General features: G+C 45.0%; 1 protein-coding gene across 1 annotated transcript in view; it reads left to right on the top strand.

Annotated features, from left to right (window-relative positions):
* Positions 1–14,358, top strand: part of GALNT10 (polypeptide N-acetylgalactosaminyltransferase 10) — a 230,686-nt gene that overhangs the window by 120,292 nt on the left and 96,036 nt on the right. The window contains exon 4 of the mRNA XM_069589994.1: positions 10,773–10,939. Coding sequence (XP_069446095.1) covers positions 10,773–10,939 — 167 coding nt within the window. The remainder of the gene's footprint in view (positions 1–10,772; positions 10,940–14,358) is intronic.

The raw sequence follows: 14,358 nt of genomic DNA on the forward strand, positions 1-14,358 counted from the left end.
GTCAGCCCATGTTTAAAGTCTGAGTGCTTGGTACACACTGCATGTTATATTTGCAGAAGGATCAGTTTTAGCATGTAGGAGAACTGAGTGAAGAAACTGTTGTATTTTGCTATGTACTTAAAAGAAATTTTTTTTGTTATTGTTGTTGTTTTTATACCTATCTCGAAACTAGATATTATCTGAGCAAAGGGTTTTCCAAAATGTGAGTTCAAAGGGAGAAGCCAAAACTGCACAAACCAAGGTCTTGAAATATTGCTTGTATTTGAAGTCTCTGGGGCAGGTTCAGTTCAGTTCAGTTCAGTCGCTCAGTCGTGTCCGACTCTTTGCGACCCCATGAATCGCAGCCCGCCAGGCCTCCCTGTCCGTCACCAACTCCTGGAGTTCACTCAGACTCATGTCCATAGAGTCAGTGATGCCATCCAGCCATCTCATCCTCTGTCATCCCCTTCTCCTCCTGCCCCCAATCCCTCCTAGCATCAGGGTCTTTTCCAATGAGTCAACTCTTTGCATGAGGTGGCCAAAGTATTGGAGTTTCAGCTTCACCATCAGTCCTTCCAATGAACACCCAGGACTGATCCTTTAGGATGGACTGGTTGGATCTCCTTGCAGTCCAAGGGACTCTCAAGAGTCTTTTCCAGCACCACAGTTCAAAAGCATCAATTCTTCAGCACTCAGCTTTCTTCACAGTCCAACTCTCACATCCATACACGACCGCTGGAAAAACCATAGTGTTGACTAGACGGAACTTTGTTGGCAAGGTAATATCTCTGCTTTTCAATATGCTTTCTAGGTTGGTTATAACTTTCCTTCCAAGGAGTAAGCGTCTTTTAATTTCCTGGCTGCAATCACCATCTGCAGTGATTTTGGAGCCCCAAAAAATAAAGTCTGACACTGTTTCTACTGTTTCCCCATCTATTTCCCATGAAGTGATGGGACCAGATGCCATGAGCTTCGTTTTCTGAATGTGGAGCTTTAAGCCAACTTTTTCAGTCTCCTCTTTCACTCTCATCAAGAGGCTTTTTAGTTCCTCTTCACTTTCTGCCATACAGGTGGTGTCATCTGCTTATCTGAGGTTATTGATATTTCTCCCAGAAATCTTGATTCCAGCTTGTGTTTCTTCCAGTCCACCGTTTCTCATGATGTACTCTACATATAAGTTAAATAAGGAGGGTGACAATATACAGCCTTGACGTACTCCTTTTCCTATTTGGAACCAGTCTGTTGTTCCATGTCCGCTTCTAATTGCTTCCTGACCTGCATATACGTTTCTCAAGAGGCAGGTCAGATGGTCTGGTATTCCCATCTCTTTCAGAATGTTCCATAGTTTATTGTGATCCACACAGTCAAAGGCTTTGGCATAGTCAATAAAGCAGAAATCGATGTTTTTCTGGAACTCTCTTGCTTTTTCCATGATCCAGTGGATGTTGGCAATTTGATCTCTGGTTCCTCTGCCTTTTCTAAAACCAGCTTGAACATCTGGAAGTTCATGGTTCACGTATTGCTGAAGCCTGGCTTGGAGAATTTTGAGCATTACTTTACTCGCGTGTGAGATGAGTGCATTTGTGCGGTAGTTTGAGCATTCTTTGGCATTGCCTTTCTTTGGGATTGGAATGAAAACTGCCCTTTTCCAGTCCTGTGGCCACTGCTGAGTTTTCCAAATTTGCTAGCATACTGAGTGCAACACTTTCACAGCATCATCTTTCAGGATTTGAAATGGCTCAACTGGAATTCCATCACCTCCACTAGCTTTGTTCGCAGTGATGCTTTCTAAGGCCCACTTGACTTTACATTCCAGGATGTCTGGCTCTAGGTGAGTGATCACACCATTGTGATTATCTGGGTCGTGAAGCTCTTTTTTGTACAGTTCTTCTGTGTATTCTTGCCACCTTTTCTTAATATCTTCTGCTTCTGTTAGGTCCAGACCATTTCTGTCCTTTATCGAGCCCATCTTTGCATGAAATGTTCCCTTGGTATCTCTAATTTTCTTGAAGAGATCTCTAGTCTTTCCCATTCTGTTGTTTTCTTCTATATCCTCTATTTCTGGGGCAGGTTAGGCAGGCACAAAACTGGTGGTGAACTGGTCGTGCAGAGGTGCCTAATTAATACTAATAACCTTTGTGATTCTCTAAACTGTTGAGAGGAGGGAAGAGCAGGTGGGTGCAGCAAAGCCTGCCTTGAACGGAAAAGGACCTTTATAAAGTTGTCAGCCTCAGCACATGTTGTCGCACTCATTTTCCAGCTCCTCTGGTTCCAGCCAGACTGTGTTAAAGAGAAACACACCCCTGTCTTATCCCCCACAGAGTGAGAGAGGAGGGCTGGGGAGCCAAGCCCCTGCTGCGGAGGGACAGCTTGCTGTCAGTGTGTTGGGAGAGGCCGCAGACCTGCGTCTGGAGGGATGATGAGGATGAAGGGCAGGAGCTTTGCACATTCCGCCCACTAAGACCCAGTTTCTTCCTTTTGTTCCAGAGCCTGGAGCTATTTATAACTTTCACAAAGCTTCTTGGGGGCTCCAGAGCCCATAAGACAAGTCTTTCTGAGACTGTTGTATTATAAGGGACTGTCTTCTACATACAAAGTAGAGAAGGGAGAATTTCAGAATTTTGAAGCTAAACAGTGTGCTGGAAAATGACCTACACTGTGGCCTCAGGGAGGTGGAAAATCAGTTTTCTGAGCCAGATGCTGTACCAGGTGCATTCACATATGGTATCTCTTTTATTCTTTGGGACACCCTTAATTAGGAAGGAGTTATATCCCTATTTTACCCATGTGGAAACAGGCTTAGGGAGGCCATGACCTTCACAAAGTGACCCACTGCTAAGTAACTAAGGTGAGATTTGAACCCTGATTTGAGGGTCTGTTCAGCTTATGCCCCTTCCCTTACCACACCTGCAGTTTCCTCCACTATTTGATATACGGGTTTGCTGTCTCACTCTGTGACCCTAGGAGGGGTCCCTCTCTCTTATGGGCCTCAGTTTCCTCATCTGCAAAACTAAGTGCAAACAGGATGAGATTCAGGCCCTTCCAACCTTCATAGTCAGTTCTTCTCATTGACTTTTCACACTGAAGCTGTGCACATAGCCTGGGAGCAATGCCTTTGCCTTGTTCCTCAATCCCAAAAGATGCTATCTTCTACCACCCCCAAAACATACAAATCAGCTCTCAGCAAGCCTCATCTAGACTTCTGTTTGGTGGAGGAAGGCATGTTGGGTTAGGTGCCATGAAAAATGGCTAAAATGTTGCCTATTTCTAGAAGATTGTTTATCTAAGAGTACAAGCACTGGGAACTTTCAAACAATAGAGTTACTCCATAGGATTTTCTAAATGATCATTCCTTTAAAAAAAGACTCACCCTATAATCAGTGAAGAACAGTTTGCTGTCTGTAGTGTGCAGAGCATAGTGGTGGTGAAATGCTGTGGTCTACAGGTAATTTTCATGATGTCAAGGTAGCCCAGTTGGCACAGTATTGATAAGGAATTGCTAATCATACAAAACAGTAACAGTGTGCCCGAGCAGTCTTAGTGTCCATGATCTGGAAGTCCAAATCTCCATATTAGCAATTTTTCTGGAGAAATTAGAAATCTTAATTCTAAAAGAGTCCATTTTTTTCAAAGTTATAAAGAAAAATTAAGAACACTTCATCTAGTTCTAGTACAATACTGGCTGCTTGTTTTTTACTCCAGGGAATAGTCTTTTTACCGGCTGCGCAGTTACTTCAGTTAATGGGGACTCCTCTGCAAGGAGACAAGGGCAATAAAGGGAAGCGGGAATGTGGGAAAAGCCAGCTAGGCTCTCCAGGAGGAGCCGGGGAAGAAGGGAGGCGGGAATGTGGGAAAAGCCAGCTAGGCTCTCCAGGAGGAGCAGGGGAAGCTGTGGCACTGCCGAATCTCTCAGGGCCGGAAATAGGAAGGACTTTCTAAATCCAACCACCAGGTTTTCTTTAAGATCTCAGCAGCAGAAATTTCTGGATCCCTTTGTTAAGAAGCCTTAGTTTTTCTCCATATAGCTCTGTGTCTGCTCCTCTCATTATCTCTGGGACTGCCTTTCTATATGTCAAGGTTGTGTACCCAAGAAAGAGAATTTGATTGATCTGGTGAACCCCAGTTGGACACAGATTTCTTGCTAAACCATCAACCGCAGACAAGTCAATGGATTAGCTACCCTTGGGTCCAGGCTCTGCTTCTGCCTCTAGGCAGTGGATAGTGTCCAGTGTTAGGGAGTTAAATGTTTTTATTTTATTTTTAATTGGAGGATAATTACTTACAATGATGTGTTGGTTTCTGTGATACATCCACATGAATCAACCATAGGTATACATATGTCCCCTCCGTCCTGAACCTCCCTGCCAGCCCTAACCCCATACCACCCCTCTGGGCTGTCATGGAGCACCGAGCTTGGGTTCCCCGCATCCTACAGCAGCTTCCCACTGACTGTATTTTACCTATGGTCATGCACGTGTTTCTGTGCTGCTCTCTCAAACCATCCTGCCCTCTCCTTCCCCGACTGTGTGCATATGTCTGTTCTCTACGTCTGTGTCTCCTTTGCTGCCCTGCAAATATATATGTTTTTTTTTTAATATAGTTCCCTTCAGAATGATTGGATTGTTCTTTTTCAAGGTTGACTTGAAGAAATTTTTGAAATGCTTCCCTTTGATTTTGATTTATTTTAATTCTAGTGCTCCAGCATTAAGCCCTGAGGGTGCATCTTAAGGGCCAGTATATTAGATTCTTCTTCATGCCCAAGGGCTCAGAAGCCTTTAGGGAATATTAAACTGGGGGCTGCTCAGTCATAGATGAGTCCTCTCACTGCCTCCCATTCCCCTCCACAGCCCTCTGTCCAGGCCACTTTCTCCTAGTCAGTGAGTGAACAAAGTTCTCTTCCTGCAGCAGGAGAGAGGCTGCCCCCTTCAGGTCAGAGAGGATACCTTGGACGGGTTTCTGCTTCTGTCCTTCAGAAGCCATCCTGAGGTCCACAACAGATGCATGTGGCTGACGGCGGTTAGAGATTATTTAGCTACATAAGCAAGAGTCTTATGTTGGGTTGGCAAAAAAATTCATTCGGTTTTAAGTAAAAATAAAAGACATTTTTTATTTTCATCAAGAAGTGTACTGAACAACAGATTTCCTAACTGAACACACTTTTTGGCCAACCCAGTAGTTACAGCTGACAGAAGCCTCACTCAAAGTGATTGAAGAAAACACAGCGTATTGACTCGTATAACTGAAAAGGCCAGGCGTAGACCTTGGCTTCAGCCATCGCTGGATCTAGGTCCCTAAATGATGCCAGCAGGAACCTCTCTTGGCTGTTTTCTGTTCTGCTAGCTTCATTTTAACACAGGGAACAGTCTGTATGGTGGCCTCAGGCAGACCAGACTTCCATCCTTCCATGTTCATTTACAGAAAAAAAAAGCTTCCCTCTCTCCCAGCTGTCTCAGCCACAGTTTGTTCTGGTTTGTGAGTGCCCACCCCTCAAAAACCACGGGGTTTGGGAGCTGCAGTTGGCTGAGCCAGCCCCTCTTGCCCACCCTCAAGGCAAGACAAAGATTTCTCTTAAACCCTGTGGAATCACAGGGTGGGAGATTCCCCAAGGGAAATCAGGATGCTCTTACCAAAAGAAGGAGAAGGAATACAGAGTAGGCATGCCAGACTTACTCTTTGTCCAGCTCCCTTATCAACATAGGAGGACCTTGGGATCGGCGAGAAGTGACTCGGAATGTTGCATGGCAGAGCAGAAAGCAGAAGCCCGACTTCAGTCTCCTACTCAGTGTCCTCAGCTTTTGTTTTTTAATCTCTTCATTCTTCTTTTTGTCTGTGCGATTAATCCCTGTAAAAATATTTATGTACACAGGGCAGATGGCTTTAAATCTCGGCTCCAGCCGCTACCAACTGTTTGACCTCTCTGCCTTGTTTCCTCCTCGTTGTAATGGGAATAATGATATTCCCATCATTCCCATAATGATGCTCTACCTTGTAAGAGCATTGTGACAATTAAATAATTAATGCATATAAAGTGCTTACAACCTTGCCTGACATAATGAAAACGCTTAGCAGATACAGTCCATTATCATCATTGTCATCTTCTACCTTATTTTTAGCTGCTATCAGTACTCTATAGTTTGAATTTTTCATCATTTATTTAATATGTCCCCACTGATGGACGTTCACTTTGTTTCTACTCTCTTCGCCGATTCAGAGTGTGTTAGGGAACACCCCTGACCATGCCTCTTTGTTCTCATGCTGCGCATGTCTAACTAAACTTTGTCCTGTCAGGGTTGGGACCTCATTAGACTGTGAATCAAATGACGGAAGAAGTGCTTGGGCAAGGGGTGGGCTATTTTGCACTCAGCTCATAGTTGTCACCCCCATTCCCCCTCTGTCTGCTGCAATCTGAGAACTGGGGCTTCTCCCATGAACTGCCAGCAGGGAGGTGGCCTGTGGGCAAGTCTGTGGAACCACGTTTTCTGCGGGATCCTAGAGAGATTCATTTCAACATGTCACATAATTGGAAACGCACAGGGACCTCTTCCTCTATGGTGTCTTCTGAGCCCAGAAATACTGAACCATGAGGGCACCACCATGATGTCATGTGACATAAGTGTCACATGTCCCTGCTTCGACCCTTCGTGAGGGCATCGCTCTGCCCTCTCCTGCTCCCAAGGGGCCTCTGTCCAGCATCTCAGGAGGCCACACTGTATCTGGGAGCCCCCGGGGACCTAGAGCCATCAAGTCAGTGTGCCGTGTGCCGTGCTATAGAAACAAATGTGTGTTCAGAGAAGAGCACTGAGGAAGACACACCCTGAATGCTTCACGGAGGTCAGCCCCTGGTGTCAGGATGTTGCAGGCCTTAGCAGTTGTCTTTTAGCCTTTCTGTGTTTTCCAGCTTCTCATTCTGAGCAGTTACCACTTTTGTCATCAGGAAAGATACTGTAAGCGTTATTTGAGGTACACACACTCTAGATTTGCGGTTTGGGCCCAAGTCACTCTCCTCTCCAGGCTCCATTCTCCCCAGGTGAAGAATAGGGTTAGCACTGCCCAGTTTCTCTCCCTCCCAGGGGGTGATACAGAGACGAGAGAAAGGAGGGTGTTCTGTAAACCCTCAGGCATGATGAACCAGGGGAAGGCAGAGATTCTTACTGTCTGATCAGAGCCAAAACCAGCCTCTTTGCATTGGGAGCAGTGCCCTAGCTTCCCCTTGCCAGAGACCACTCTCTGAAGGCCATCAGGTGAAGGGTACTTCCTGTTTATCACACACAAAAGGACCAGGTGTCCTCTACCATCCAGCGTTGAGATCCTAAGACACAACACAGACAGGTCTTAAAGGGAACAAGTAAGGTGGGGACATCACAGGATGGCCTTCTCTCCTCCTCCCTGCATTCCCCGTCTATCTGCTATGATCTGAGAAGAACTGGGGCTTCTCCCATGAACTCCCAGCAGGGAGGTGGCCTGTGGGCAAGTCTGTGGAACCACAGTTTCTGCGGGATACTGGAGAGATTCATTTCAACATGTCACATAATTTTCTATTTAAACCAAGAAACTCTACTAAACTGGAACCAAACTAATGATGAGTGCCCATGCCAAAATGCTGTTTTGTGTTTATTTAGTAAATAAATGAGTAAGTGAATAGAGGAAGGAGAAAAAGAGTAAACCACCCCTCCCCCCCAAAAAAAGCACATGGTCAAGTCTGAGCCTTTTTTTTAAGTTCTGAATAATCTTTGATTCCAAGATCAGGTTAAATTAGAAGTGAATTTAGTCTCTTATGGCTCTGTCTACTTCCTTTAGTATATGATGGTGTGTCTACCCATAGGCTGTGGGGCCCGACTCTGGGGTTCAAGAAAGCCAGGGCTCTCTGCTGAGTAATAGCTCTATTGTAGTTCTCTCCATGGACTCCAGCGGTTTATTACAGCTAACCCCCCTTCCAACCCTGCTTCAATCGAGTGAGCCTCCTGTGAAATTGGATGGAAGGCAGGAACTTTTGTAGAAAACTAGATCGCGCCTTTCTTGGCCACAGAGGACTCAGACAAATTAACGGAAAGGGCTTTTTAAGAACAGATGCTTAGGAAGATGGCAATGACGACCCTGTATGCAAGACAGGGAAAGAGACACAGAAGTGTATAACGGACTTTTGGACTCAGAGGGAGAGGGAGAGGGTGGGATGATTTGGGAGAATGACATTCTAACATGTATACTATCATGTGAATTGAATCGCCAGTCTATGTCTGACGCAGGATGCAGCATGCTTGGGGCTGGTGCATGGGGATGACCCAGAAAGATGTTATGGGGAGGGAGGTGGGAGGGGGGTTCATGTTTGGGAATGCATGTAAGAATTAAAGATTTTAAAATTTAAAAAATAAAAAACTAAAACTAAAAAAAAAAAAAAAAAAAAGAACAGATGCTTTCCTTTATTGGTGAAGGCCAACATAATGAAGTTGAAGAAGGTTCCCCCAGAAGGCTGGCTGAAATGATCAAAGGGGCTAGAGAAGTGGGGGAAGGGGTGGAGGAAGGCTGTGTGGGGCCTCGATAAAAGCAGTCCAGCCAGATGGATGAACAGGAAGAGGCATAAAAGAAGTCCAGAGATTGCAAGAAGAAAGAAAGACTGACCTGTTCATCAAAACTGGACTGCCAGAATTAGGGGCACCCTGTCCATACAGCTGAAACTGGGCTCACAGCCAAACACCACAAGGTCAGTCCTGCCCCGTCCCACCCCCTAGCTTCCCTTGATGCTTCTAGGAGAGGTAGGATTTAAAGCTAAGGAGACAGTTGACCCTGACCTGTTTTTTCCTCCCAACACTTCTTTTGAAAATTATCAAACATACGGAAAGCTTGAAAGAATTGCACACAGGACACTCTTGTTTCTACTGTCCAGATTCTGTGATTAACCTTCCTCTAATGATTTCATCACATACACATTCACCCCTCTCTCCATCCACCGGCCCCTTTGCTATCTATTTATTTCTTTATTTTTGGTCGTGCTGGGTTTTTGTGGCTGTGTGTGGGCTTTTACTAGTTGCAGTGAGCACGGATATTCTGTAGCTGCGGTGTATGGGCTTCTCATTGCAGTGGCTTCTCTTAGCGTGGAGCACGGGCCCTAAGCCACACAGGCTCAGTAGTTGTGGTGCCCAGGCTTAGTTGCCTCACGCATATGAGATCTTCCCAGACCAGGGGCTGAACCCGTGTCTCCTGCATTGACAGGTGGATTCTTAACCACTGGACCACCAATAAGTTGCAAGGAGATCCTGGCTTATTTAGACAGTGGATTACAGTGGCATATGAAAGGAGATATTTTCTTGTTATGTTCATTGTCCCAGATGTCACAAGTTTCCCCCCAAAAAAGGTCTTATCAGCCTTGTGTGAGCCCCTTGCATGGAGCTTTTAATGTCTGGGCTCCCAACTTCCGCTTCTTGTGCCAGAGACCTGGCGCAACGTGGGTAGTTTTGTCATCCCCTCTGGGCCTGCCTGGTCTTCAGCTCCTCTTTTCTGGGCCCTGAGAAAATCTCTAATATCTCTATTGAACAATGAAAAGAAGTGAAAGATGAAAAGATCCTTAAATTTTCTATCATCATGTTGTTAGCAATAATATTGGTATTGTTTTTCTAAAACTATTGTTATATTATAGGGAAAAATAGCCTAGTCATGTTGATGCTAAGAGCCCTGATTTTTAGCAAAAGAGTTAAACTGTAAAACCAGACAAAAGCCTAAGAAAACTCCAGACCAGTTTCCCTTATAAATATAGATGTAAAAATCCTCAACAAAATACTAGCAAACCAATATATAAGGATTATATAAGCAACATATAAGGATTATGCACCATGACTAGGTAGAATTTTATTTATTTTTGACTGTGCTGCATCTTCTTTGCTACACACTAGCACCCATGAAGAGGCTGCCAGAATGTTCTCATCAAATCAGGTCAAGCCTCTAGCTCTCACTACCAGTTTACAGGAGCCAACGTGGGGCAGACAGAGGAACATGTTGAGAGACACCACAGCAATCCCGAAAGCAAAATGCAGACTGTGGAAAATACTCTAGGACAGATGACTGGGTTTCCGAAACAAAATAAATGGTAAGGGGAAAAGAGACTAGGAGACACATCAGCTAAAGGCACTAGGTCAGCCTTGTCTTGATCCTGGTTTCTAACAACCAGCTTTAAAAAGATACAGAATAGTCAGGAAAGTTTGAACATCAACTAGATATTTTCTGATACTAAGTAACTATGTTAAATCCTTAGAGTGTTACCATGATATGAAAGGCACATGGGAACAGGGCCTTCCACCCTCAGGCTTACCATAGAGCTGGTGGAGAGCAAAGGAACTTCCAAGTTCCAAGTTCATGGATACGTGGTTTTTCCTCCATGGAGAAGAAGGTGCAAGGGGTGGGGAAAGAGGCAAGAGTGCTATGGAAGGGCTGTCCTCCACATGGAATCATGAAGATGAACAACCATGTTGCTATCACAACTGAGGTATGAACGAGTTAGTGCATGTAAACACCAAACCCCAGTGCTCCTTCACCACTGGGAGTTGTTTTGTAACTGTTTATGTACAGAGCTAGGGGGATCTCGTGTGTGTATATATCTATGTGAGTGTACATGGGTGTGTGTATGTGTGCTGGGAGGCCAAGGAGAAGACAGTTCTGAAGTAACCGTGGTGTCCCCAGCTTTCACTCAGTCCCTAGGGGCTGGAGAGGAAGTAGGAATTGCAGTTAGCTGAACCATATGCCTGAGTTCTCCGGGCAGCGTGAGAGCTGAACCTGTCCTCTTCATCTCCTGTGTCTCCCTCTAGCTGCAAAAGCAAACGCTACCTGGAGACGCTCCCCAACACCAGCATCATCATCCCCTTCCACAATGAGGGCTGGTCCTCGCTCCTGCGCACCGTCCACAGCGTGCTGAACCGCTCACCCCCGGAGCTGATCGCTGAGATAGTGCTGGTGGACGACTTCAGTGACCGAGGTAGGGCCCCTTTCACCCAGCTTCCCACCTCCGTGCTCTGTTCAGTGACTTGCCGAAGGGATGGCAGGTTTTCCTTTCTTCAGCAGCACTCACATATGGGCCATGTGTACTGATACTTGCTCCGTGCCAGGCCATGAACCTGCCACTGAACACACGTTATCTCAGTCTGGGGCTAACTTCATGGGACTAACTGAGATGTAGTTAACAGTCACCATGAAGTGGATTCTGTTTTGATTCTGTTTGTATCAGTGTAAAGCTAGTGGAGGTGATGGAATTCCAGTGGAGCTATTTTAAATCCTGAAAGATGATGCTGTGAAAGTGCTGCACTCAATATGCCAGCAAATTCGGAACACTCAGCAGTGGCCACAGGACTGGAAAAGGGCAGTTTTCATTCCAATCCCAAAGAAAGGCAATGCCAAAGAATGCTCAAACTACCACACAATTGCGCTCATCTCACACGTGAGTAAAGTAATGCTCAAAATTCTCCAAGCCAGACTTCAGCAATACATGAACCGTGAACTTCCAGATGTTCAAGCTGGTTTTAGAAAAGGCAGAGATCAAATTGCCAACATCTGCTGGATCATGGAGAAAGCAAGAAAGTTCCAGAAAAACATCTATTTCTGCTTTATTGACTATGCCAAAGCCTTTGACTGTGTGGATCACAATAAACTGTGGAAAATTCTTCAAGAGATGGGAATACCAGACCACCTGACCTGCCTCTGGAGAAACCTATATGCAAGTCAGGAAGCAATAGTTAGAACTGGACATGGAACAACAGACTGGTTCCAAATAGGAAAAGGAGTATGTCAAGGCTGTATATTGTCACCCTGCTTATTTAACTTATATGCAGAGTACATCATGAGAAACACTGGGCTGGAAGAAGCACAAGCTGGAATCAAGATTGCTGGGAGAAATATGAATAACCTCAGATATGCAGATGACACCACCCTTATGGCAGAAAGTGAAGAGGAACTAAAAAGCCTCTTGATGAAAGTGAAAGTGGAGAGTGAAAAAGTTGGCTTAAAGCTCCACATTCAGAAGACGAAGCTCATGGCATCTGGTCCCATCACTTCATGGGAAATAGATGGGGAAACAGTGGAAACAGTGTCAGACTTTATTTTTGGGGGCTCCAAAATCACTGCAGATGGTGACTGCAGCCACGAGATTAAAAGATGCTTACTCCTTGGAAGGAAAGTTATGACCAACCTAGATAGCATATTGAAAAGCAGAGACATTATTTTGCCAACAAAGGTCTGTCTAGTCAAGGCTATGGTTTTTCCCATTGGTCATGTATGAATGTGAGAGTTGGACTGTGAAGAAAGCTGAGTGCTGAAGAATTGATGCTTTTGAACTGTGGTGTTGGAGAAGACTCTCGAGAGTCTCTTGGACTGCAAGGAGATCCAGCCAGTCTATCCTAAATGAGCAGTCCTGGGTGTTCATTGGAAGGACTGATGGTGAAGCTGAAGCTCCAATACTTTGGCCACCTCATGCAAAGAGTTGACTCATTGGAAAAGACCCTGATGCTGGGAGGGTTTGGGAGCAGGAGGAGAAGGGGACAACAGAGGATGAGATGGCTGGATGGCATCACAGACTCGATGCACATGAGTTTGGGTGAACTCTGGGAGTTAGTGATGGACAGGGAGGCCTGGTGTGCTGCAATTCATGGGGTCGCAAAGAGTCAGACACGACTGAGCGACTGAACTGAACTGAACTGAAAAATGCATTAAACTGCAAGTAACAGAGAACTTTAGCTAACAGCTCAATAAAGGGATTTTTTCATTTATTCATTCATCTCATAAAGCAGTCCAGGGTTAGCATAGCTACTCAAATCTTTCATTGGAGAACAAGACTTATTCTGTCTTCCTGCTTCCTCATCCTCATCCTCATGGTCATAAAATGGGGGCTGTACTTCTGGGAAGTCTACCTTTCAGGCAAGAAGATGGAGGAAGGGCAAAGAGAACAAAACCTCTTCCTTTGAAGATTTTTGCCTTCTTATTCAGAATGCAAAGTCTCCCCAGTGATTCTGAGCCAGAACTCAGACATTTGGGCACACATATCTGCAAGGGTGGCTGGGAAGGTGAGTGTTCTGATATTGGGCCTCTTTATGGTAGAGATAGGAAAAGGAGAAGTGGATTAGAGAAGGCATCAGGTCAACCCACCTATAATATCTGCTACCCCATTTTACAGATGTGAAAACTGAGACTCAAAGAGGTTATGTGACTTGCCCTTGGTTACAGAGCTCTTAGGTGGTGATACAGTGAACAAATCATGTCTTCCTGGCCCTAAACACATTGTGTTAGCCTCTGGACCACACTGTAGAGCCTCTTCACTGAGTCTCACCCATGGCTTTGTGAGACACAGAGGGGGAGCCGCAAATGAAATCTAAGAAGAATTTGTCCTCCAGCCAATGGTCTTAAGTTTATTCTTTGCATCAGAGCTTTTACCGCTTGCAGTAAAATTAAGCGAAGCCCTTTCCTTTCCTCACCTTTTAGTAGAGGCACTAATAAGTAGTGAAGAGGAGCCCAAGTACATTCTACGGTAATCAAAACTTGAGTTTCTTGTGCCCCGTTTTAATACTGCATGCCTAATACTCGAACATATACACATCTTACATTCAGTTCTCATTACCTCTAGTTCTCCCCTCACTCTTGACATACACTCATTCTCAAGGGACCCTTTACTTTTCCTTCTTCGATCTTATCACAGCAGAATTAAAATACCCATAAGCATAACATGTGAGCATTGTGTGTATAAACATGGACCTGTCGTGTGTTCACCCTACTGGACTCCACATTCTGGGAGCTGGGTCTACCCGGTCAGTCTTGTTCACCACATATTCTCAGCTCCTTAGGCATACAGTAGGTGCTTAATACATGCTTCACGCGTGAATTATCAGAGCTCCTTTATCTGTCTCTTAGCACGTCCACCATGGTTACAATAGCATCTATTATATGAGATTTATTTATGTCCCTGAAGTGAGGTCTGTGAGATCACCTGCGGGTATATCTCCATGTCTCCGTAGCACCATTCTTTAGCAATAGTTTCAGCTTTGTTCCGGGCCCTGTCACTTACTTGCTCTGTGACCTTTATCTAGTCACTTAACCTCTCTGTGCTTCAGTTGCCACATCAATGAAATGGAATCTACCTCTTAGGTGGCCATGACTATTAAATGGGCTAATATATGTGAGGTGGTTAGGATAGTACATGGCACCAAGTGAACATCAGAAATAAACTTTTCACCCTGGTATTATCGTTATTGTTGTCAACATTGTTTCTGACGGGTTTTTCAGAGGGGGAGTCAGGGGTAAATATATAGACATGAAAGTGCAGTCTCCCCCTTTCCATGGGTGAAAAAACACTTGGCAAGTGTGCTGTTGCCCCACCTTTAGCCTAAATTGTCTTCCCATCTATTCACCGTT

Source organism: Ovis canadensis, chromosome 5 (assembly GCF_042477335.2).
Source record: "Ovis canadensis isolate MfBH-ARS-UI-01 breed Bighorn chromosome 5, ARS-UI_OviCan_v2, whole genome shotgun sequence".
Lineage (NCBI taxonomy): Eukaryota > Metazoa > Chordata > Mammalia > Artiodactyla > Bovidae > Ovis > Ovis canadensis.